Here is a 27130-nt window from a genome sequence, read left to right as displayed (position 1 = left end):
TCAACCCCGCTGCATTTTGACCGCGGGTCGGTGTAACGGGACCGCGATTGACCGGGGACGAGGCTGCGTTTCCGTGGGAGGAGCAGATGGTGTCGTGGGTGGAGCGGTGACCCCTGGGTCCCGCCTCACGCAACGCAGGGGGCGGGGCTCAGGGCCAGCGGGGTCACGCCGGGTCAGAACGCATCAGAGAGGGGAGGTACGCTCTGAATGGGGAATTAGCCATTTTTGAAAAAATCTGATGAATAATGCACAGTCTGCAGCACCACTAAAGAGCAAACCATCCAAATCGTTGAGCGTTTCCAAAATGTTCTTCAGCGTTTTGAAACAACAGTTCATTAATTAATTGATTAACATCTTTTGATATCTTATGATAAGGAACATTTGTTGTTGAGAGTCTAGCACTGTATTCCCAATTATTGACCGGTAAAGTCAACAGCAGTTCTTAGGGCCCATCCACACACTGGAACAGTATCTTAACAGAATGAGCCATCCAACAGCCCCAATATACACCAAAAATGCATACGATTGCACAGTTATTGCATTGCGAATGAACATTTGACTGTCAATTTACACCAGGAAGTATTTTGTTTGTTGCTTACCTGGTAAATATCCGATAGGCTGCTGCTCCCAGAGTCGCTGGTGATGCTACATCCTGAGTGGCTGGAGGAGACGGGGGTCACCTGTGGGTGGAGGCTGTCGCTAAGGTGGAGCTTGCTGAAGTCTGCAGGAAGCTGTGTGTGACAAAACAAGGGTAGAACGCACCAGTCAGATGCGCTCAGCCAATCACCAGCAAAATGATGCGTCCCTCCTCCAATGGCACACAGCCATGATAGTATCCTTTTGTCCACTTTCATTCCACAGGAGTTACTCATGCTATCGGAATTGCAAGAATTGCACTGACTGAAATCTGAATTTAGCAAGTTTGTGCAATGTGTAGTCAAGGAGGCGGCCAGAGTGGATTTCAGTACGGTACATTCCTTAAATGAATTTACTTCAAGTTAAGGCCATATTGCACAATTTTCTTTTTCAGCCCGGTAATACTCATACTCATTGATAGAACTAAAGAATGCGTTCCCTTTCAACAAACTCTGGGGGCTGCTTCAGTGTTTAGTTGAATAGGGCCTACTCTTACCATATCAGAACATTTTTACTTTAACTTTTTCTGCATTAAAGAACAGTTCCAAAAGTATTTACTTATTCTATTTTTTCTTTACTTTGCACACATTTGATAGGGAGCTGAGATAGGCTGAGTCTCATACAGAGCCAGCCGCGCCTCCTGTTCTGACACAAAGGCCATAAATGAGGATCTGCTTACTGCCAATATTCCCTCATTGCTCCTTGTTTACTTTAATAGGCCTCCCCCTCTATGATGTCTTCCAACAACATCCCTAGATAAATCTGTGAAGCGGGGTATGAAGTAGCCCATCAAAACAAATTAAGCCAATGACTTGCAAGCACAGCACAGTATGGTAATTTGTTCCTCGTTGACAGCTGAACACCAACAGTATGCTACAGCTGTAAGTAAAATAAATAAATAAATAAAAAACGGTCGCTGCTCAGGTTGTGGTTCCGACGACTTGATAAAGCAGTCCTCGTGGTCCAGTGAACACAGGACCGTGAGGACCAGTCATTAGCGATCCCGAACGCCTCGTGTTGACCGTCCACAAGTTCAGGGGCAGAGCGGGACAGGCGTTCAAGCTTTTTCACAAACAAACGACAGCTACGGTTCTAACCAGGACAACAGCCAGCTGACCGAGGCAAAGGGAAGCGGAGGTTTGTTTAGCTTGCCGATTCGTGACGCCGCAGCGCTAACACAAGCGCGCAGTTGTTTGCGCGTTTTATAACGCGCGCCACTCGATCAACGGACGCTCGAGCGCCCGATCGGGGACGAAAATAAGTAGCAGGCGGCGCACGGTAAGCAACACGGCTGGCTGATCACACGAAGACAAAAACCGAAGCTCGGTAATTAGAGCAGCATCGGGCGTAAAGAGGCTAACTCTCCAGAGGGTTACATCACCGCACACCCGCCGATGCGGAGCACGCTAAGCGGAGCTTCAGAGACCGGGAGCACGGAATACGGCCCTCTCGCACGTTTCTGCCAGTTCCGCCTGCGATCGGCCTCCCCCTTAATCCGCTGGAATGCCGGGCGACGTGAGCCAAAAGCCACGAAGGACCCCGCGCCAGACGAGCGCACAGGAAGACCGACTGCTAAAGCCACAGATGACTTCAAAGGGATACCGCTGGGCACCGACCGCAGCGTGGAAATTCTATTGACTTTTCACATCTAGAATTATTGGCCTTGTAGTTCTATGCACTTGCAGTGACACGTACTGAAATGAAAACATAACTGAAAATGTGTATGAGCCAAGACAATTTACAAAAAAAATATATAAAATAAAAATAAATATAGGCTAAGATTTACAAAAATATATTTTAAAGCCAAGAATTGCAAAGAAACACATGCAACAAGACCCCATCTATGACATTCAAATGATGCACACCACAAACGGTATCTCAATACTGGAAACTCTGGAAATCTGCAAGCATACGGCAAACATAAAAATCGAAATATAAAATACTCATGGTGGAAAATTTATGGTGAAGTCACTTTGTAAATTTGCTTAGGAACGGTAGGGGACCCGAATGCAATATTCATGCAATTGATCTACAACACATCTGCCAAAGCGCCACTATAAAAGCATTATCATGCTGGGTGGGCAGTGGTCGGCGGTATTATTGCATTAGCCTTCTAACGCGCAGTGACAACGCTCACGGTTGGCCTTTGGGTGTTACTGTCCACTTATTCAAATTCTCTCAAGTGGATTTTGCGGTTCACGGAGCAGGGAAGTACGGGCTTGGGCTGCTGCTGGGCAGTGGGGAGCGAAAAAAAAAAAAAAAGATTAAATTTAAAGCAGACCTCGGTGATGGCACGCAGTTTTTTTAGGCTTACTCGCTCGGAGCTGGCGGCATTCATTTTCGCGCGCATACATTTTCGGGTAATTAAACGTCTGCGGTACATCCACGCGCAAGGCCACACCGCGCTCCGCGCGAGGAAGAGCTCATTAACAGGGGCAGGTGTTCAGAGAGTACATGTTCAGCACAATCTTCACACTAATAATTACTTTATTAACAGCGTTTTCCGTGTGACTGATAAAAATTACCATCGCATGCATCGTGGATCCCAATCTAAAATGGGGGAACAATGTATAAAAGGGCTGTAATTTCTACGCGGTTCACCCGATATGAATGCATACTCTCAAGCTGACGGTCAGCACTTTAACCTCATATTCATTGTTTCATTTCAAATCAAACGTGTTGGGAGTACAGAGCTAAAACAACAAAATTGTGTCGCTGCAGACATACTTATAGGCTACACTGTATATATTATATAGCCTATTTATACCTACACACACACACACACACACACACACACAAACACACCCAGACAGAGAAAGTCCATGTCTGTACACTACACTATCACTTCAGTAAATGTTATTCATAGAATCGTTTCACACTCCCGAGTGTGACTATTTTTATGCCAGCGAGCCGCAGTCAGCAATATATTCACTTACTCCAATCAGAGCTTTAAAGAATGATCCGGAACATTTCACCCAGTACAGCGCTCAGGGTGTGGCATTCCATTAGGCTACATAGTGAGGACAAGATGACAAATCAGGTGAGGTTATGAATATGACTTGAATATTCAGAATAACTGATTCATACTCCCCCTATTCGATTAAACACGTTTCTCTAAGAATACCCTGTGGTTATTTGGAAAAAAAAAATATAGCCTATTATTCAGTTTTTCCAGTTAAAATTAGAGGCTTTTATTAGAACACGCAAATCAAAACACCAATGGTACTGTACATATTTAGTGGTTCATCACGACCAGCTCTAAAAAAATGAACCGTCAAAGGTTATTAGAAGTTATTTGCATGGCTAATTTGATGAAACATGTTTGTCAGACTGTCAAGTACTCCACTCCTAAGAATGCACACTGAACCCCAAGATGGGGTTGCTGTTGATCTCCCGTTTTTCGCCCCAAACGTAAGTCAGCCTTGGCTCGAGGTTTAAGTCGACATCAGGTGACATTTCCATCCCACCCATCCGAAGACACCCCCTCAACTGAAGTGCCCATTATAGTCAGAGGCTTGCTCCCAACAATGATGTCTCAATTTCCATCAACAGTCCCTTTGAAGAATATGACAGAGGCAGCAGCTGTTTATCAGTTTATTTATGCAAGGGAATACTGTACGAGCAGAGTGCCTTATCTTGGGCTGAAAGGCGTATTAGATCTCATCTCGAGTCTTCACACTTTATAATGGGCGTCTAAAAGCAGACACAAAGGCCTTGAGTGGAATTCATATGTGAAGAGCTCACTATAGGGATTTCCTACCTATTACCATCATAAACCTGTCATTCACATAGCCGAGAGCACATTATACAGTACAGCGAGAGATATGAAAGCATGAATCATTCTGCTGTGTTTTATTATTATAGACCATCGTCCAGAAGAAGGCAAAAAAAAAAAAAAAAAATGTTTGTGATACGGTCGACTGCACGTAGCACCTTTACAATTTACAAGCACTAAAACTAAAAAAACTGATAAATAATCACTGGCACCAAATAAGGTAACCAATTCATTTTAGATACATTCAAAAAACCATTAATACAATCAGTTAACAACTCACCTAATAGCCTATAGTGTTCAACCAAACTGTGGTAAAGCACCTTACGGAGTGCATAAATTCTTCATAATCGGCTACAACAGTAAGTTCGAATCTTCGAAACTTACCACTGGAGTCAAGCATCAATATAAAAAATACTACAAAAAAAAAAAAAAACCTGGGCTACTGCTCACGACAGAGAATTCAGACACTTTTGACCATGGTTTCACCCATGCAATAAAATAGCCAGAAATACCATTGTAAAAGCACTGCCTGAGAGCCTGAACCATACAAAAGGACTGTAACAAAGATGTCATTAAAAAAAGGCCACTGCACGTCACCCCTGATATCCTGTCTGGCCGCCTCCATCACTCAGAGAAGTTCCTCCACGCCTCAATGCCATTTACACGGTCCTGCTCAATAATAGAGGCGGAGGATCCTCCTTTCGTCTCTATTTAGGTCAGCCATCAATCAGTCGCACCTCAAGTCTGCAGCCTAATTATTATCACTCTATATATTAAATATATATTTTTGTTTTTCAAATAGGCATTTTCACGCTCTGCTGCAGGATTTTGGAGCCTCTTTAACTCTTTGGGAAAATGAAATAAATTCAGTATTGCTCAGCTGCTAGCCCAATGCATGTACTAATAAAGAAATGTAATCAATTCGAAATTCCCTGTCAAAACAATTTCACCCCTTTCACACAGAGAGGAGGAGACAAAGACTGTTATTTAAAGACTAAGAGGGCTACACACACAAAAATACACAAATAAATCAATATTCAGTTTGTATCACGCAATAAATTCACGAATACAAGCTATTCACGAACATTTAAATGGGAAAATACGAATACAAGAATGACTCCAGCCAAATGTGTATGTATTTTTGGTAGGATGCCTTCCGATTTTATGACCCTCTGAAATTATACCCAGGGCCATTGTTTTCAAATCAAAATGCAGGGAAAACACTGCCACAGCTGGGAAAGGGCAGACTGGAAGCTATATCTCGTACTTGGTGTTTAAACCCTGAGAGAAATGTGGTAACGTGCGACTATACCATTAGCCTATACATAGTGGTTGAACACCACGTAGCCTATATGGTTCTGAGATGGGAGGCAACACTCTTCCACATTACAAATCAGTGTCTTGTAAAAGGTAAATGCAATGTTACATTAATACTGTTCAGAAACATCATCATTACTCTGTTGTTTACCTGGTGAATACAGGCTTTTGCTGTTCACCAAGCTTCCGGTAGTCTACCAACGGCACCACAAAAGAAACTTAGCTGTGTCATGTCATTACAATGTGCCCCAGTAGTCTGGCCTACACACCTGAAGAACCACATTCATGCTATATAAGGGAGCATGACAAATTCCTATTCTGAGGAAGAAGAACACTTAATTTCATATGCATGGTTCACCAAAGGAAATGTAACAACCAATTTGTCAATAACCATCATTTACTGTATCACAGAAGTGACATCCATGCTAGCAGCAGCAGCAACCAATCACTACGTTACGCTGTAGACCCAGTGACCTACATTGTAGAGCAGGAAACGGCAATCGAAACGTTGACCCTAGCATGCGCACTTTCCATGCCAATGATAAGAACAGATGGCCGCCCCTCAGTCTGTCAGATGTAGTATCTTAAAAATACCTGGAACTAGCTGAAATCACAGGGGAGGGGGCGGGGGGGTGGGGGGGTGGGATGATGTTCTCGAGGCGCCGTGGGCAAATCCTGTCGGCGCTCGGAATATTCCGGCGGTTTTTCCCTTCAGAGACCACCAGGGATGAAGGGATTAAACACGGCTGCTCTCACATCCCACAGTAAACCAGGCCGCTGTTCTGAGAGGCTTACCCCTAGAAAGGCGCTGCATTACGGTACGTTTCGACATACAGGAGGTGCCGGAGACGGAGCGTAAAAGCCCAACGCACATCCCATGATGCAGTGCGTCCGCCGTACCATATGAGGCCGGGGATACGGTACGCTGAATATGCCGCGATCACTGAAGGGGATGACCTCAATTCCACACCAGCATATGGGCTACCTGGGGGTCTGACGGCATCGCCGCTGCTGTTAATAAACAGTGGTCTACCATCCATGATCTTTACCAGTCTGCCAGTCCCTAGGTTTCCTTAAAAAAACAAACTGCAGCTACTGAGCCATGAGTGACACACATAAAATACGACCACATAAATTCATCTAAAAAGTAATAATAAAAATAAAATAATAATAAAAAAGACTACACTGATCACAATGCTCACAGATGTCATATCAAAGCAAATATACTGTAAATCTCAACACAAACAAACTCAAATTTCGGAGATTCTTTTTTAGTTCCCCACCTAAAATTCTTTGATTAGAGAAGATTGAAGGAAATAACAAAGTATCTTCCCATGTAAATCAAAGGAAAACTCCTCACTGATAACATGCTGCTAAATGCAGCTAAATGCAAAAATGTGGCATCTGTATTTATATCTAGGCTACTGGTGAGCACATCAACCCTCATCAGGTTTTCAGACATTTTGGATGCCCTGTGTGCATCCCTAAAAGGTTCAACAAAACTAAAACTGCTGGTTTGACAGATCCCTTTTCCTTGTAGCCAACACATATTTGCATATCAAGATGACGAGGAGAAAATATATATACATCATCTTAATATGCAACAATATGCATACAATCAAATTAAATATTAGATTAGCTGGACACATAGACACAAACTCTCACAGGCTTCTTTTTTCCTCTGCCACTTGTCAAAATATTTATTTGCGTTATTTATGCCAAAGTTGGTTAAAAACTGAAATGTTTCAGGTATCTATATTACATACACACCAACTTCAGACAGTATCTGTGAATCACGTTGGCCAATATCTGCTATACATAAAACTGTTCCTTATAAGCCAACTGCATATTTGTCCGATATACTCTCTTCAAACGTCGTTGATATACAAATCCGTTAATAAAATATACCCCTAACCAACACACGACTCACATCATCTTAAACAGATTACTATCTCCGTAATATAGGCTATCGGAATGGGATTTTCAATACTCACAAGATTTTTATCTTGCTGACCCATGACTCCATGGTTGACAGTGGTCGCTAATGGTTTCATATTGAAAAAAAAGTGTTACGTCGGACTTAATTTTAACATCCTGGTTTAGTCCCTTTTCACCCCTCTTTCGGCTCCTTTCCTGCAGCTGCCACTGAAGTCCACGTCTGAAGCACAGAGAGTCGCTGCCCTGGCTCTAATGTCAAATCACTCGCAGAGCATCAGTCTCCGACAGGCACCCACTCACTGCACGTTTCAAAAAGAAATAAATACTACATTTAAAAAATGAGCAAGGACAAAGACGAACCGTGCGTTGTATTTTGCACAAAAACCGAGATACTTAATATCTATCCAATTACTGAGGAGAAAACGTGCGAAATAATCAATTTATGAAAAAAAACGCTAAAATGGCTGACGGCACATTTACACACACTGGCTCCCCTCACCCCCAAACGCATATCGCGTGCACGCGCGCGCACACACAGGAGCGAGCGCACTCACTCTCTCTCTCACACTCACTCACTCACACACACACACACACACACACACACCCTAAGGCTCACAATGCAGATTAATCAGGATCCAGGACCCTGCCCCCCCATTCCCCCACCACTCCTCAGCAGCCTGTCAGATATTGTTAAAACTCCCATTTCATTTGCGACCAAAGGGATGGACGGGCTAGGATTGCGGAACTTCCTCCCTTACTGATGCTGAGAGGACGGTCGCGCACTGCTGCTGATCCCCGCACCCGGTCTTCTCCGCACTTAAAGCTAAAACTGTGCGACGATGACTGACAGCTTACTGAATACTTGCCACCTCATCTCCTTTTTACAATCGTTCCGTTTAAATGAGCATTCACAAACGACAGCAGACATTTTCGCAATGCAAGTATATAGCAAAAGATGGCGAATGAACAGTCTAAAACCATGTCCTCCGCACAAGCTCCGAAACGTTCCTTTCATCGTGCTTACTTCGGAAATGGACCACGGTTGAAGGCAGTTGGCATAGCAACGAGAGAGAAAAGCCATTTCCTAGGTGGCGAGAGAGGTAGGCTAACTTCCTCTTCAAACGAGAGAGAAGGACGGCGGGTCGAAAAGAAAAGGGGGAGGAAAAAGCCAGAAAAAGAAATGCTCAGATCGCAGCGGTACCTGATGTCCCCTCAGGGTAAACACACCATCGCTGCTTCCCGGCGCAGGCGAGGTCCAGCCACCGGGCTCTTCGCCTGCATCGGCAGAGAGGAGCACACTACCGATGATGTAACTGCAAGCCGATCCCCCCTCTCTCCCCGTGCTGTAAAAATACTCAGCTAGAGTGGTGGTCTGATGCGCGCCCACTCAGACCCTCGTGCCCTCAGCGATGAAAGCAAAGACCGGTCAGATGGCAGGCTCTGATAGAGTGAGAACCGCCCGTCTGCATCAGATCTGCCGCTAGCTTATAAAATCCCCCTGGGAGAGACCCCATCGATCAGCGGCGTCTGTATTGTGTAACAACGGAGTTGACGGATTTATCGGCCAACACCCCAGCGAATTGGCCCTTACTGTGTCACACCGAACGAACAGCTGCATATGGAAGCATTTGAGCAGAGTCTCTCTTTTTAAAAATAAAATAAATATACATTTTAAAATCCTGAAATTGATTCATACAGTGATTAACATGGCGCTATGAAAATTAAATGCTTCAAAAGACATGCAACTATAATGGTCCAAATGCAGTAGGTCTACCAGTACATCTCTACAAATCACGTATGTACAGAACAATAATACACTTGAAATTGTACAAACAAATACATCTCCTATATTTGTGTTGCACGTTCAAGAGAAGAAAAAAAAAATCTAGATGCGTGGGAACCTGAGCATCAGTTAGTTAATGGATTAATCGGTTAATATCAAATAATATATTTAATTGTATGTTGAATGCATCTTGAATGAATGAGCTGATTAAAATAACTTGTATGTGGGCTATTGTTATTGCAGGACAGCCTTGCATTTAACTGGCCAAGCATGCTTACTACAGCATCTGCGGACCCTCTACTGCAGTCCATAGAGACCTGAATACACCATCACATCACTCAAGAAATTAGATTCAACCTATCATATGAACGGGCCTACATGCGGCTAACTCAATCACTAAACACTAAGCTTCAGCTGTCAGGAACAAAAGGAACCATTACATCACCAGACAAAGGTCCATGCCAAGAAAGCACTGGCAGGCTTTAACATTGTCACTATCAACAGTCATAAAGCATTTTATTGAGTAGTCACCGAAGGCCTTCTTTCCTTAAAAATTTTTTTTAAAAAGTCTCAGGAAATCGATGGCATCCATTTTTGATATTATGTCTGTGCATGTAGGCGAATTCTCTTAAATGGGTGCCAGCAGACACAGGAGATGACGCTTGTGGCCAGAAGTGATGAAGTGACACCCTTGTCATGTGACTGTACAGCGAATGTGGAGGAGAGTTTGTTGTCATGTTATTACAGGGACAAGGACCCAGTCTCACTTGAATTCAGTAATTTAGCAACGTAATACTGTAAGGTTAAGTGAAGTATAGTAAGCATGGTAAGAAGAAGAAGAATGCAACAAAGGTAGTATTTCAGTCAAGATGATTTATATTGCTGAGCAAAAAATGATGCTTAAAACATCTCTTTGCAGTGACATGGAAAACAAGCATTTAAATAGGTGAGACTATCTTCATTTAGGACACAAATTTATTCACTTCCACAAATAAACAGGATGGGGAACCTTTTTTGTTGCATTTTTAAAAATTGGTATTTATGCACTTTCATACGGTAGCTGAAATGCACTAGCCTTTTAATACATCCTGATGGAAAACAGCCTGCTGTAACACAGAAGCATGCAGTATTTGTTCACAGAAGCCCCCGCCCCACCCCATCCTCATCCCCCACTATTTCCTGTCAGGCTCAGACCCTCCCTCCCTCCCTGCCAGATTTAAACTGCTCTTATCCTCTAGCAGCTGAAGACAGCAATAATAGATCAGGCAAGCACCGCAGATATCCACTTATCAACTTGGCGACCGCTCCATCACTTGAACACGGCTCCCGCACCCTAAAAAAAAAAAAAAACACTTTCCCCTCCCTGTCATATAATCTGGAGAAGCAAACTGTCCACTACCCATCAATCTGAACCGTTACTGCAGTCTACAGTACGTCACCTGATAGGTCACTTTGCGGTGAAGTTGATGACAATCATGTGCAATTGAAAGCTATGGCAAGAGATGGAATGTTGCCTGGCTACATGCAGTACTCTCAAACATACTGGCACCCTTGATGAAGATGATCAAAGAAAGCAACATAAAATAAACAACATGGAAAATGTGCAGTGTTGTATGCTCAAAAATGGAACAAATATATGCTCTTATACCAATACAATTGCTTATCGGAAAAAGTTTACCTTTAAGTTATTTTTAAGATAAGTAACGATTTTATTTATGAAAGAGATGTGTCGACATTAATGTCATCCATGTTTTCAGTACTTTGTGCACCCTCCATATCTTTATCAAGGGTGGAAATAATTTTGGAGGCCACAGTAGTCTCCAAGGCAACTGGTGCCAATAAGACGGCTTGTGTCGAAGTCCACATAGTCAATAAACTAAAAAATATAAAGACCTGTGACAGTTATGAGACATTATTTACATATTGCTTCAAAAATAGCATAATATTATTCACACAAAGATTGGCACATGGTGACTGATTCAATGTAGTTCTGTAAAAGCCGAAACCGAATACCACACAAAATGTGCTCTTTGAACCTTACCCATTATCACATCAAAACCTATGCTAACACAGATGTGCTAAAAGAGCAAAGCCCTTATTGATGACCTGTGCATGGTGTAGATGCTAATTTAATGAATGGGACTGATGGAATGCCTTGTAGATGAACTGTACATACATTAATGTGCACATGGATGGAACCTGGACAAGAGTGTGTATGCAATATCATTAAGACGTAGACTCCCCCCCAACTAATGAAGCGGTCATTCTTTCGGGGAGGGGGGGGGTTGTTATCCTGAGGAAGGGACGCGCATAACAGCCCCGCTATTCTCCCGTTTCCCCCTGTACCCACAGGGGTGCACCGGGGGCATCCAGAGCCACTGCGCTCGCCGACGCGAGTTTCCTGGCTGGGGCGAGTGGCGGGAAAAGGATTTCCTCTCAGGCGGGGAGAGCCGCTAGTACGTCGGCCCAGAGAGGAGGGGCACCGGTACCTTGGGCCAGAGAAGAGGGGCGCCGGTACCTCGGGCCAGCAGGGAGGGCCCAGACGGAAGGGGCTAGCGGGGGGGGGGGGGGGGGGGGGGGATTGCATGCGCAAAAGCAAGGCGGAGGCCAAGGGAGGAGAGGAGTCTGATACAGAGGGTCAGAGACAGAGAGTCAGACACAGAGGGACTGAGACACAGTGTGTCTGATACAGAATGTCTGATACAGTGTGTCTGACACAGAGGGTTTAATACAGAGGGTCAGAAACAGTGTGTCTGATACACAATGTCTGTTATAGAATTTCTGATACAGGGGGTCAGACACAGAGGGTCAGATAGAGAGGGCCAGATAGAGGGACAGACACAGTGTGTTTGATACAGAAGGTCTGATACAGTGTGTTTGACACAGAGGGTTTGATACAGAGTGTCAGAAACAGTGTGTTTGATACAGAATGTCTGATACAGTGTGTCTGGCACAGAGGGTCTGAGGGTCAAATACAGAGGACCAGATAAAGAGGGTCATATATAGAGGGTCTGCTACAGAGGGTCAGATGCAGAGGGAAAAAAGCTTCTACATGTATGTGAGGAGTACCATGGAATTACTGCCATATGATTACTGCTGATACCATTTGCCCACTAGTATGTAACCTGGACAACCACACAGATATGAACCTGTGACATCACTGATGATCATGATGTGCCCCAGCCGAAGGGTCTCAACACTGGCACCAAGTCAGAAGGACACACCCACGATTGCCTTAAAGATTTTACAGTAAATACAGAAATTCTGCCCCTTGAGCTTAACCTCCCTTTGGCTGGCCAGCTAGACTCAATCTCAAACACTCTCATGTCTTCTCTTCAATATTTAAATTTAATCCTTTCTGTGTGGTAGAAGGACAAAGTCCTAATGCAACATTACTCGCAGCCATTTGGCAATGGAAAACGACCACAGAGATCAAGGAGCAAGTATATTACGCAGCCCGCAAAGATGAATTATGATGAACGCAATGCAATTGAATGACAAAAGAATCAGACACATGACCATAAATCATCAGGTCCGCAAATCATCCATTCATCATCAGGTTCCCCAAGGCAACCTATAAAGTATGACAAGAGGAGAAAATATTACGTACGCTAGGGCACGCAGTCGAGTTTACTTACTCTTACAGAGTAGCCTCTTCCTCCCCAAACATTTGAATGGTCTCTTTAATTAAGGGTTACTGTGCATTTGCTGCACACCTCGCCACAAGCTCTCGCAGCTACGCAGAGCAATAGCAGAGCGCTAGCAGGCCCCGTTCTAAAGGACAGCTCTAAAAATAGACCGGCTTGCCACACTCCCACACATCTGACGGCTCTGTCACTCTCGCTCGGCTGCGTTCAGCTAGCGAGCCTACAAAAGCGAGCCTTTTTTCCTTTATTCGGGACGAACCGGGGGAAAACCGGAGCGGGCGGCACCGCGGGTAACGAGATCCTGGTGCCGCTCGGCAAACGCGCTCTCGATCCGAACCGCGCCCCAATCCAAGAGCTCTCGCCAGACGAAGATGCTCCACACGCCATCCCAGTGAACCAGTTCAGCGCCAACAATAGTACATTCCTCAGCTTCCTCTGTTTATAATCATGAAAGCAAGGTATGCTTTGGTGGCACTTCCTCACATGATTTGCCATGATGGTTGGCAATTCTGCAACTGCCCAACCCGTCCACCAGATATGATCTTACAGACGACTGACGGGGACTACTTATTTTCATGCTTTTCCACAAGAGCTCCATATCTCCAGTTAGTTATATTAACACCTGACAGTGATGACAGATAACATTACTGCCCCCCCCCCCTTTGACTGTACACTGTAGTCCAAATTCCACAAGTACAAATGCAGGTCTTCAGAACATCTCAGCTCTTAATTAAGACCTATAGCTCAAGGCTAACAGACTGACTTGGTATACTATGTCCATCTTGAGAGACACAGTGTCACTGGTCTGTCACAACCCTCCCAGATAAGTAGGCCAGTTTATTAAACCAAAGTAAATGTTGTTACAGAAATTTTAGAGCAGCTGTTTGCAAAATACGCTAGAGAAGGGAGAAAACAATCATTTCAAACACTTTTTAGTGAACCACAGTTGAAGATATTTGCCCAGATAACATGAAATAAAACTCCATTATCAAGCGCAAGGAATACTGTAAACCATGCTTCAACATAAAATCTAAAAAAATAAAAAACACAGAAACAGCCAAGAGCATGAGATGGAAGCTAAATTCATAAAGTGATACAATTAAAGTAATATTATAATGTGCCTCCTTTCATGCCCTCCAATACAAGAAAGCCATTTAAACTCATACACTGACAGTACACCTTGCATTGCCATTAGCTTTCTACACATAATAGAAATTGACAACAGGAAAAAATACATACACACAGACACACGCACGCAAGCATACACAGGCACGCACATACACGTGCACACGCACGCACACACACACACACACATGCACACGCACTCACACAGTACTACTTCACTAACAAGTATATCTAACACACCACACAGACTGCGGCAGACCTCCAGCGAGTTACAGTACCTGAGATTTACAGCATTCCTGGGGGCCGACATTGACATGAGCGGCGTGAAAGGGAAGGAAAATACGAGAGTTATCACCCGTGCCACAATACAGTACAGGGCTATGAAAATCATCACCCGCGCCACACTTCGGTACAGGGTTATGGAAATCAGGTCGGAGGCTCTGACGCGCCCTGATAAAGTGTTCTCTGGGAGCGACGCGAGCAGGAAGACAGAGGCGTTTGTTCGCGGGGCCGAGAGCTCTCGGTGTGCAATCCTGCAGAGAGTTATGAGAACAGAGAACGCGTCGGAGCGCAGAGGAATCTCTCCGAAGACCTGAGCACAAATGTGCAAAATCATTACCGGCTGTACACAATTGGAAGCCTTTTAAGGGGGAGTTTTACCAAAGCTTTATACTTTATGTTAACATGCACCGATTAATGCTTTATTAACCATTGATAACATGCTTTAAAAAATATATGCCATTGATATATAGACAGACATTTTTAAAAAATGAGAAAACATGACTTCTATCTCAACAGTGCATATTTAACCTTTTATAGAGTACAGTTTTATAAAGTAAACCTTTCTGGACAGCACATTAAACATACTAACATATCAGTTCACTCAGTTCCCCTAACTAATGTTTTGTATATACAGTGTGTGTTAACAATTAATTAAGCACTTGTACCAGCACTGTAATCTGAACCAGCTACACTGTATGACCAAAAGTATCTGGACACCCCTTGCTCTGGGGCTGTTTTTCATGGTTTTGGCTAGGCCTCTTAGTTCAAGCCAAACCTTTGCTCCCGGGCACACGGTGAGGTCCACATAGAAATGGTTTTGTCGAGAACGGTGTGGAAGAACTTGACTGGTCTGCACAGAGCCCAACCCCATCCAGCACCTTTGGGATCAATTGGAAAGCCAATTGCGAGCCAGGCCTAATCACCCAATCAGTGCCTGACCTCACTAATGGCTGAATGGAAGCAAATCCCTGCAGCAATGCGCCAACATCTAGTATAAAACCTTCCCAGAAAGAGTGGAGGTTGTTATAGCAGCAAAAGGCTAACCAATTCCATGTCAATGGGTATTATTTCAGATGAGATTTTGGACTTGAGGTGTCCACATACTTTTGGCCACGCAGGTCATTTCAGTCGACCGCAGCTATCGGCCCCGTCAGTGACTGATTGGACACAAGAGGCACGAAGTCGAAATTACAAAGTGCCGGTGACCTGTAATAACCGCGAAATGGCTTCATATAAAAAACAATGTGCGGGGAACGACAGCGCGGGGACAGAAAAGCCCGCGTCGCATCCACATCCTCCCCAGAAAGCAAAGAAAGACAAATGACATATTTACTTCCACGAGGGGAACGGACGCGGGGGGGGTGGGGAGGGTGGGGAGGCGAGGGGAGGGGAACATTACCAAGAGAATAACGAAATGACTAGCTGTCATGTACCGTAAATCCTTACACGTCACGCACCGCCGGCACCGTCGGAGCCAGCTGGTTAAGCCGCGGCGGAATTTTGGAAAGTGAAGAAGCGGTCGGCGGGGAACGCCGCGACGAAGCGGCGGCGAGCGGCGAGCGTTTAATGCGCCGCAGATTTACCGCGGCGCGGTTCGCGCGGTGGCAGCGAGCCATACATCACCGAGGGGCGGAATTAGACGCCGGGATATTACGGGCGGGGGGGCGGGCGGCGAATTCCCGGGGAGATCTCCAGCGCCGGGTTATTGCACCTTTCAAAAAGCCCTTTATGGTCTGGGCCTCGGTGATGTGAACCTCTTATGCCCGCGCGCGTTCCGCCAGACGCGGTGAAAGGGTGACCTTCGCGCGACGTCTCGCCGGGGGCACGGCCAATTACATACTCTAAATCTAAACGGCTTTAAAAAAAAAAAAAAAAAAAAAGGCCTATGCAGCAGCAGCCTAATCTCTAAGGGGGGGAACTAAGAACAATGCCCTGCACTCCCGATGAAAAAAAATGCTTCATGGTCAACATCAGAACTTGCCATTTGAACATTGATTGCGGCGCGAAGCATCCCCGGAACGCTTCGATCAGGTATTTCGAGATGTTTGGACAATCTGCACTCAGGCTTAAACCGTATGTGCTGTAGTTGAGGTTGCGGACGGGAAAGTACACGGTTAGCCGGAGGGCGAGAGTCTTCAGTGTGCACAGTCCGCGCGTATTTCTTAAAGAAAGGTCAAGTGCTAGTGTTTCTGAAGTGGACTGTAACCAGAAAGCATATGTTTTTCCAAATATCTTGGAGTAAGGTACTTGACCGGAAAACATCAATCAGTATCTTGCCCCTTCAATGGGTTTATAAAACTTAAGATGTAAAAGCTGCCCTGTATAAGCATACCTACTACTGAAATAATGTAAAGCCATGACTAAACAATAGTTTGGATAGTTTGGGCCTTCAAAATAAGAACACTCCTACATCTGTAACATCATATTCCTGTGCATTCGATTCGAGACCTTGGATTTTTATCATTGTTTTCAGGAAGAATATCTGAATGTTGCATTAAGATCAGGACACTAATGCTGCTGCATTTTGAAGGCAAGACGTAACACTACAAAGGTGTAAGTACCCAGCTTTGTACTGCAGTACATCACAGCAATGTTCATACCTTTTGACATCTTTTCTTTTTTCCAGCTAGCTGGGATTTAGCTGATTGTCTAGAGGACGATCACTTCATCCACAGGAGACTCTTAATCGCAATGTGTCGGGTCAAAATTGTTGCCTCCGATTTAAATTTAGCTGTTTCCAATATGCTGCTGTTGTGCCGGGGCTGAACTTCCTATACGTGTGCAACGATGCAAACAGGAACAATTCGGAAGCCGCCGTTCCGGACCATGAGAAAGTTCACCCTTCCATGTTCGAAAAAAAGAAGTACAAAAACAAAGATAGGCCCGGAGCAGTCCGCTTCCTTTGCTCTTTGTATTAACGCAAACAAGCACAATTTGTGCACGGGCTTTGAACGCTGTCCCTAGGGACCGGGAGGAATGGAAACTCTGACTTGGGGGAAAAAAACTGGTCGAACGCAACACGCTTTTTCACATGCATTCCGGTGGGAGCCACCGTGGGTCTGTCAAGCCAAACGTCTCACAGCGTTAGCGGCGGCGTTCGCACCAAAATCACACAGGAAAAAAACACTTAATTGCGCAATACGAGACCGGTTTGGAGATGAGCAGGGTTACCGAAGAACTCTCCACATCATAAACCGACACACCCCGGCCTTTTAATCTGGGGTTTTTCCTAAACACAGGGGTGCTATTGACAGGCATGAAAAGCAACCTTGTTGCCTCTCCCTGGCCACAGTGGACACATTTTAAAAAAAAAAAGTGATTGGTTTCATATCCGGCCTGGCTTTCGCTTCTATACGTACGGTTTTATGGAGAGGGAGATTATGAGGCGCAGGTCGGGTCTTTCGAGACACGCGTGGTTTACAAATCATACACACATAAGGAGAAAAGGCCTCTGGTTTGTGCGAATGTCCCAGAATGCAGTCTGCAGTACTCCTACATTTAAACCCCACCCTTCCCACTGAAACAGAGACAGTATGTGTGTGATAGAGAACATGTGGGTATGACTGAGAGAGAGAGAGAGAGAGAGAGAGAGGGAGTGTGAAAGAGAGAGGGAGGGAGAAAGAGAGAGAGAGGGAGTGTGAGAGATAGAGAGAGGGAGTGTGAGAGAGACAGAAAGAGAGAGAGTGTGAGAGAGAGATAGAGAGAGAGAGAGAGAGAAGCAACACAGATTCCCAGGGTGTTTTTAGGCCCTTTTAAGAAACTCACCGTGTGATACCCTTTGGGCAGAGGCGGCTTCCCGACGGGGTAGGGGTCCACCGTGTCGATGATGGTCTGCCTCTCGCCTTTCTGGTTGATCTTCCGGAACCTCCGGCGGGACTGTCGGTGCGAAGCTTGCCGTTGGAAGTACTCTTCATTTTCATCCATATAGTCCACCTGAGCAGGAAAGAAAGGGTTGAGCTTTTCTCTCCCTTCCCCCACCTCACCTCCCCTCCCCCCCCCCCCCCCCCCCCCCCCCCACCTCCCCCGCCCCCACCAGCCCCTCCCTCCTTGCGCAGCACCAGCTGTCTGTGTGGGCCGGGCCCCCGAAAGAGGGAGAACGAGGCTGGTGGCTAAAAACAGCACCTCGGCGACAAGAATCGCAGGTGCTATTCCTGGCGCGATGGCGGCTAACCTGCTAGATCGCAGATTACCTGTCACTGTCGGCGCGGGGCGTGAGAGACGCTGACGGCGTCAGGGAAAGAGAAAGGACACCGAGCTCTCTAAGGCACTCTTTCTCCACGTCAAACGGGAGACATGTTAGACACACCCACAATTTCCAAAAAGCTGACGGGCGCCCGGTGAGAGAGCATAAAGAACACAGACACGGCGACGGCAATGGGGTGGTCAAACGTCCTCTGCAAACGAGTCAGTCTACACGCACACGCGCGAGGCGGCAAGTTTGCCGGCCGGTCGTGATCACCGACGGCAAGCGGCGCGACGCGACGCAACCCGGCAACGCCGCGCCGAGCCGCGCGACCGGGGCGACGAAATGACGGCGTTTCGCGAAAACGAATGACGAGGAAACGACAATAATGCGAACGACGGAGAGACGGTTTCTGCTCACACTTCTCTTCCTCGCCACCTCCTCCTCCTCCTCCGCCGCGGCTTCGCACTTTACAGCACAGCGCCTCCGGCTCCGCACACCTCTGTACTGTACAATCTGCTGCCATGGCAACGGCCAAGGAACCGCGGAAACAGTTCGGGGCTTAAAATCGGCGTGAAAACCGTATCCGTGCGACGGGACCCCGAGCGCATTCCTAACGATCGCGCGGCTCAAATTAACGTAATTACGCAGCGGGAAAAGGAACCCGATAATCCAACAGCGACCGAAGGGCCGCGAATGCCAGCAAAAAAAAACAAAAAAAAACAAAAGCTATAAATAGAAATGCAGCCAATTTACGGGTCAAACGCGTTTAACAAAACAGCGCTCCGATGTACCGAAAGGAGCGGAAAGATCGCCGTCACTGATTGGCCGGCGTGAACGGTATTGCCAGCATGCGCTTGCCAAATACGAGCGTGGTAACAAACTATTTGGTGTAAAGCTCCCTGTTTGCAAAGCAGTAAAGACCTGTGATTGAATGCCTGGTGCTGGCAGTCTGTAGGGTGATTAAAGTTTGTTTGACGGCCGAGTAAATTTGTTTTAATGCGAGTGGGGGGGGGGGGCACATAAATGTCCCCGAATCTCCTTCCACACCAGCCAGGGCACAGGCAAGGCCATCAAAACCCAGAGTGAAAATACTGAAACTGCACTGTGGACCTTGACAAACACCTTATCACTTCATGGCCATGACAGCATATCCTGTCAATGCGGTTTCCAAATAAACAAAATATAATATTAACAATAATAAAAAAAAAAACTTGGCAGAAAAAAAAAAAACAAATGAGCCCCAGTTGTCTACTCTGCATTGTGAATGCGGTCCAAAACTTTAACATCTTCAGCCTTTGGACAAAATCTTTGATGGTTTGAAGTAAACAGCAGGCTCACGGGTTATCTTTGACAGCTCCTGGTCAATAATCAACAGACCCATGGTCACCAGATTAACTAACCGCCCTTCTCTATGCAACATGTTCCCCACAGTCAGACATTGGTAACTGTATCCATTACATGTTAAGAGCCCACGCGTGAACAATGCACACAGAACAAATATGAATACTGTCTGCTGTGACGTAGGATCTTCCCATGTGCAAAATTTAACAACACGGTTAAAAGTATGTTGGTGTATCTGACTGACACCAATGAATCAGAGTCGAGGCATAGATATCTAGAAATATCCTTAAGAAAGGTAAAAAAAAAATTGTTTTGTTATGGAAAAATGCATTCGTTTAACAACCAAATTAAAATTGGTGTTTAACTGCACTCTAGAATGACTGGACTATGAAATAATTTGGCCATTTGTCATTGGCTAAGTCACAGATGAACACACACAAAGTAAGCCTGTTCATGGGACTCCTAGTGTCTCTATAAGTGGAAAGTGACATCCACAGAAAAATCTGATTTTTTTTTCCTAAAGGGATTAGAATTTCTTTATTCACTCCACTGGAAAGGTTTGGCTGTTGGTAAAGCCGGATTATGTCACTTACTGAGGGAGGAGTGTCATGTTCTTAGCTTACAAGACAAAAATCCTCTCAATTTTTAAAAACATTTTGGCCAGGAATTGCCCTGTTCATACTTCTGGCTTTTAAATGTGACACTCACACATTTAAAAAGCATGCATGAGTGTCTATCATTTCAGCAAACGCAGGTCAATGTAATGTCTAACTGGATAAACAGACTGCCGGGTCCCCTTGTTCAGCCAGCTGTGTGAGATAACATTCTCACAAACAGCTCGCACAAAGGAACAGAAAAAAATACACAACTCACAACAAGGGAGAAGAATAAAAAAAGCAAAAGAAAGGCATTCCACTTTAGGTCACATGCAGAATTACAAATACTTGTCACCGTCAGGTAAGCACAGCAAATTTGGCGGGATTGCGTGCGCGCAATGCGTTTGGGATTTTTGGGAGGGCGATGTACATTAAATGCATACTGAAGGTCATTGGAACAACTACAAAACACATAAGATAAGGTGCAATACTCATTATGTAACACTCATCCACAGCCATGATTCCAGTTCACACAGTACCGTAAGCATAGGCTGGGTCAGAACGCTATGGAAAGTCAAACCAGGAGGCACGACGACAAGCCACAGCATCAAGATAAGGACGCAAGCGCGGTACGGGTACTCACCACAATCATTTCGGAGGGCTCCAGCACGATGCACTCGCATCCACGCCTCAGGCTGCCCGCTGAACGCTTGCCAAAACTGCGGAGAGGACAAATGAGAGGGAACGGAAAGTTTAGAAAGCGGGACAGGAAATGGACCTCGATTACGAAGGCCGTTAAAGACTAACCGTGGGAAAAAAAAAAAAAAACACTGGAGGGTGGATGAAAGGCCAAGAGAAACGTTCGTTCCTCCTGCCATTCACGGCCCCCCAAAACATGCTGTACCATAACGTCCCCCACCCCCACCCCCCAGAGATAAAAATAAAGAGTTCTACATGACCTCAGGACCCACAAGTATTTTAAGGCAGGCCAACCCATCAAAATGAGAGAACAGTACAGACCGTGTCGTGTCGGGAATAAGTATCATTCGTGACTTGCTGGCTGTAAAGCTCTTCGAGATTCCATTAGACGCAATGATCACTATGCAATGAGCGTGCGCGCTTACATAAAGCCATTTAGATATGTTGAACCCTGACCCCGCATTACAGAAGTGGGTATCTAATTCAGTATTTCCAGTGTGTGCTCGAGACACAAAACTGTTCCATTATCAGCTGCACAATAGACCCCTATTAACTGAAGTGCGGTGCTTTGCATCGACTCCGACGGGAAGTGACATCAACAGACAGTCCTCAGAATCGGATTTGAGAACTATCAGGTGCAGACTGGCTTAAACTACTTATAACCAGGTACAAGTTCAAATACTACCGTAACATAAACTTGTTTTTAAATTAAAGTTAAATGCAAAATTGTTAATGAAAGCTGATATAGATTGAGGGTATGCCCATGTTTTTATGATACTTTTCAGTTAACACAATCCAACATACAGCTGTCGCATCACAGAAAGAGAGCCAGCACAATAGCATGGCCTTGGGTGTGTTCAACATGTCTGCCAAATTGCCCCCCGAGATCACAATGCCTAGGGTATTAGGAGAACAGCCCACTGGCTATCGAAACAGGTGTAGCGTTACAAAGCTACGGGCTTATCGACTAAACCCTGTGAGAAGCCAGCTTGTGCATCCAGGCCGAACATCACGAGCACGTAGTACACAAACGCACTCGTGTTTCCTTGGCTAGAATTCAACCCATATAGAAAGCCTCACAGAATAATTCATATGTTCAACATTTTCTCTGAGAAAGTTAGGCATTAGCATACAACGTCCAGAAAGCATTGCAGACAAGAGGACCAAAGTTCTTCATGAGTCATCAAGTGAGGATATGACACATCTCTACACAATGTCCATATAGACACTACAGGTAAAGTAGGATCCAAATCACGCTTGATTACAGCACATCGTTGGTCATCTTTCGACTGTATGTTTAGGAAAACTGGTGTTGAAATGAGATTTCCATCAAGTTTCAATTTCTTCTAATGTTTATCATATGACAATTTACTATGGGGGGGAAAAAAACATTGTTAATCCACTCAATGTTCACAACCAATACAGCAAAATAAGTTCAACAATGGGTTCATCTTGATGTATGTAGGAAAATACATGGCGTATGCTCCAATTTGCTGAAATAAACATATATCAGAGCAGACATGGCAGAATTATTGTCAGAATTATCAAATGGCAGAATTATTGTCACTCAAATATGCACACACATAGCCTAACAGAAAAGGGCAGGGGAAGGGCTAGTTAGTCCATTCTGTCCTAAAGTCTCCATTTTGCTGTGGTTGCGGTTTATAAAGCTGTAACAACAAGCCTGTCAGAGACACTGGTTAAAGCTGGGATGGCTGATCGCTATTGTCTGTGCTCAACGACCACATTACCGATGTTGGCAGGATAACGTCCCCAGCAGACAGCCAGGCAGCTGGAATCACCAGCCCAGTTAAACAAGGCAGCACATTATAGTGGTGCCTAGGCCCCTAAAACACATCTCATAGTATAGCTGAAGGGAGACAATTCATCTTTTATGGGTTAAAATATATTGAATGCCCCAGGAAAATGGGAGGGTTCTCCTAATTCCACCATTTCTACTAATTGGCCAGTGGAAGTCCACATTGATATTTTCATTTTTATTTGAGACGTTCTGACTAGAATCCAACTGTACCATCCGGCAATAATAACAATTATTATTACTTTTTTTGCCATGGGATGGGGGAATTATGTAAACACAGTTCATTCTGGATGGTAGTTAATGGGAACAGATGCCTCTGAGACCTGTTTGAGAGCCCGGCTAATGATCCGTTTCAACTATCAGAGAGGGGCAAATGAGGAATTAGCCAGGGAACCCAGCATAGCCTTCTGCTATGAACTTCACCACTGCGCACACATGGCACCACACCTGATAGGATGCTTAAAGCCAGACTTCTGAGGCTATGTCATGCCAATAAAATGAAGAGCATCAAAGCCAAAGCATTCGCTTCCAAAGCGTATTGGAGACATCAATAATGTTCTCTCCCGTCTGGAAAATTCCAAACACAAAGTCAAAGCACATGATAGAGAGGACGAGATGAACCTCAGCATTAAAGAAGGGCAGTTTGGAGAAATATCTACGTATCGGAAAAAAAAACGACATCAGACTGAAATCTGAGACCTTGACTGAGCTGGTCTTCTGTGAAGAGAGACGCGTGATAACTTTGATGGAGGACACAGAAGGCTACGTCGCGTGATTGAATGCCGAACACCCTGTAGCTGGTACACTGCATGCGCAAAAAGGCACTCTGGCAACTTGTTCAGTACACTGCGATACTGTTTCCCTTGATTAACATTCCATGTCTGTTTTACAAGGGACATCTGTGAGGCGAACATCCTGCTCCAGGGAGCCGGGGCAGGTCCCCGAGCTGGCCGTGACGTCACGCCCGTTTGCATTTTTCCCAAGACGCTGGACCCCTGGTGTTTTTGAAGTGGAGGACCCCCCTCCCTGGGGGCCCATCCTCCCCCCTCCCCCCTCCCCCCCCGCATTCCTGTTACACAACAGCCGCGGCGGGAATACCATTCCACAGCCCAGGAATGTAAACTCATTCATCACACGCTCCGCGCCCGCTGCCAAGCGCCGTGGAGACGGGCTGGCGCGCGGAACGCGTCGAACGTCCCCGTCGCCCGCTGCTCGCCGAACGGACAGCGAGACGGGTCCGCTCGTCTAACGGACAAATGCCAAAGGACGCGAGACTCGCTTCCTTCAAGTTTTAATACAACAACTAATAAAGATTGGTTTTGGTTCTTTTTCAAAATAAAGTATTAATCTGGCTTTGGACCGTAGTCAAAAACAAATATGTAGCTGCATTGTCATTAAGAGAGGTCGGCGTGGTTTGCGGGGGGGGGGGGGGAATGCAAATCGCATCGTGTGAGAATTAAACTCATTCACTGACAGCACAGCCCCATCGCCGGTCGTTCTCAAGACCGCAAACACCTGCCCTGTAAATGATACACTCTCACAGTCCAGTAGAGTCAGAGTAACCTATAACCACACAGAAAGCTCCAGACCAACAGGTCAGGGGCCAACCCGCAGAGCTTCAAAGAGTGCGACTTAAACCTGTCGCGCGCACGTGAAAGCTCGAGTGTCCAGAAAGTTTTAACGCCAAAGCAAATAAATCAATAAATAGAAACCAGGAGGAACTTATTGCTGTCATGGCAATAAAGAAAATGCCATGCCGCTCGAGTGCTCAGGCTCGATAGCTAAAGTGCGCCAGAGCAGAAAGTTTGACGTCGTTCCAGAGTACGCGGGCGAGCTCGCAACACAAACACGAGCGCCTTCGCTTTTATTAGCAACCGGCACCGTACCAAAAGACCTGGCCAGTGACTCACCGTTTTTCATCACCCAGAATACTTCTTGGCGTAACACTTATCGCTCCGTAACATCACTTGCCGAAGCTCCCCCACGGTTTCACCCTCTTTGAAAGCATCACAACACTTTTCAGAATCGGAATTTCAAAGGACAGTCAACGGCAAACCCATCGCAAAAGCATAAAGCTACACTTTTTTGGGCACGTGCTTTCCGATACAAAGACCACTTTTTGTGTGCACACATAACCGCATACTAAAAGCAAGCATTTTTTTTCAATTCCACATAAAGTTTTGCTGGTACCGATCTACACAGACTTGACAGAAATAACACTCCTCAACTTCTTGCCAACTGTCGGAAAGCTAAGCCCTACTCGGAATAAATTGCTAGTGCCAGATGCCCTCTTTAAAAGCGGTGACTTCTTAGCTGAAAGCGTAAGTACGTACCCTCGGGCGGTTCCGCGGATAGATACTCTCGTGGCGGCGGTAGCAGAAATTCGTAATCGGCTGCTGTCACTCAAACGCTCCCAGTCGGGCTCAGCGCTGGCTCTGGAGTGATCCGGCTGACGCGCCGAGGTGCGCGCTGGTCATGTCTCTCCTTTCCCGTCGCTCGGATCCACGGCGTACCCTTTCTGCTCGCTGCGAGTGCGTCTCTCCCTTCACACCCTCTGCGCCGCTCTGTGGTACAGGGGCTGGGCTGGGCTGGGCTGGGCTGGGCCGGGCAGGGCTGGGCTGGGCGTGTGTGTGAGTGTTTGTGTGTGTGCTCTCACCCCGTGGCCCTACGTGCTGAGGACTGCAGCCAACATTCCTGTGGACTGCTCATTTCCTGCATGGCTGACCTCTGCACCTCTCACTGTGTGTGTGTGCGTTTGTGTGTATGGGTCTGTGTTTGTGTGTGTGTGTGTGCGGGTCTCTGTCTGTGTGCGTGGGTCTATGTGTGTGCGTGAGTGTGTGTGCATGCGCGTATGTGCATCTGTGTGTTTGTGTGTGGGGGAGGGGTCTGTGTGTGTGTGCATGTTTACGCGTGTTCGTGAGTGCGCATGCATATGTCTGCTGTATGTACACACTGTGTGTGTGTGTGTGTGTGTGTGCACGTACAGATGTGTGTGTGTGAGTGTATGTCTGTCTGTGTGTGTGTGTGTGTGTGTGTGTGTGCGCGCACCCATATCTTAGTGTCATGACCCTAATGCAGGCCAGCCACCACTCCACTCACAGTCCTACTCAGAATGCTGCTCTAAAGCTCCATAGAGTGGTTGCTTCTGAGAAACAGAAAAACCCAGAAAGGATGTTTGCATGAATGTACCAAGCATTTACTCTGTTTACTATAAATAACCAGCCTGGTCAAGGCCACTGACGTGATATTTGCCTGTGGAATTAACTTTCCCTGAAATTACTGTTTTCCAATATCTTCCATTTATAATCTTGGATCTTTGTTAAATATTGTTTGTAAAAGTATCTGCTGATCATTTTTTTAAGGAAAGGTAAATGTGCCCTCACCTCCAAAAGCAATTGCAAACAATAGCAGTGTATTTTTGGAAATCCCATATAATCTCCTATGTTTTACTAGCTAGAGGTACTCAAATCAAGAATTTACTATTTTTTGGGATGCATGTATGCCATCCCACCATACCTACACAGCACCTAGAGTTTGGTTATACTTTATATTAGGTAAAGGTGATTTACCAGTAACGGTTGTATAATGGTGACACGGTGGGTTGTCTCTGACCAGCATGCAGAAGGGTCTGGATTCAGGCCCCATCACAACTACTGCCTTTTGTTGAGGCTCAGTCACTGTTGAGATGTCATTTCCTTTATCTGAACACTCGACTGTAATTTCCTTTATCTGGACACTTGGCTGTAATTTCCTTTATCTGAACACTTGGCTGGAATTCCCTTTATCTGAACACTAGGCCGTTATTCCCCTTATCTGAACACTTGGAGGAGTTTTATGAGCCGAGCTTCTGCAGGTCTTAAGATATGATCTGATCCCAATTGCAAGTGTGGGGGATTGAGCTGATCTATAGTTAGGGGAAGGACCCTCACTACAGATCATACTGCTGCTGCAGCAACTTCTCCTACAACAGAGTTTTATTTTTTGTG

The 27130-nt window shown here is 45.6% G+C and overlaps 1 protein-coding gene across 11 annotated transcripts in view; it reads right to left on the bottom strand.

The window, feature by feature from the left end:
- rapgef2 (Rap guanine nucleotide exchange factor (GEF) 2) overlaps positions 1 to 27130 on the bottom strand; it is a 91837-nt gene that overhangs the window by 26886 nt on the left and 37821 nt on the right. For 5 of the 11 annotated variants that reach the window (XM_035426280.1, XM_035426276.1, XM_035426278.1 and 2 more), the window contains exons 5-8: positions 21270 to 21345; positions 18269 to 18436; positions 14500 to 14517; positions 600 to 731 (exon numbers count right to left, since the gene is read on the bottom strand). In XM_035426280.1, coding sequence (XP_035282171.1) covers positions 600 to 731; positions 14500 to 14517; positions 18269 to 18436; positions 21270 to 21345 — 394 coding nt within the window. Of the gene's footprint in view, positions 1 to 599; positions 732 to 7722; positions 8187 to 8690; positions 8754 to 14499; positions 14518 to 18268; positions 18437 to 21269; positions 21346 to 27130 lie in introns of those variants that run through there. The other 6 variants (XM_035426277.1, XM_035426282.1, XM_035426285.1 and 3 more) reach the window with 4 other exon arrangements.

Source organism: Anguilla anguilla, chromosome 7 (genome assembly GCF_013347855.1).
Source record: "Anguilla anguilla isolate fAngAng1 chromosome 7, fAngAng1.pri, whole genome shotgun sequence".
Lineage (NCBI taxonomy): Eukaryota > Metazoa > Chordata > Actinopteri > Anguilliformes > Anguillidae > Anguilla > Anguilla anguilla.
Note: the sequence above shows the minus strand (reverse complement) of the source record. Positions and strands in the feature narration are given on the sequence as shown.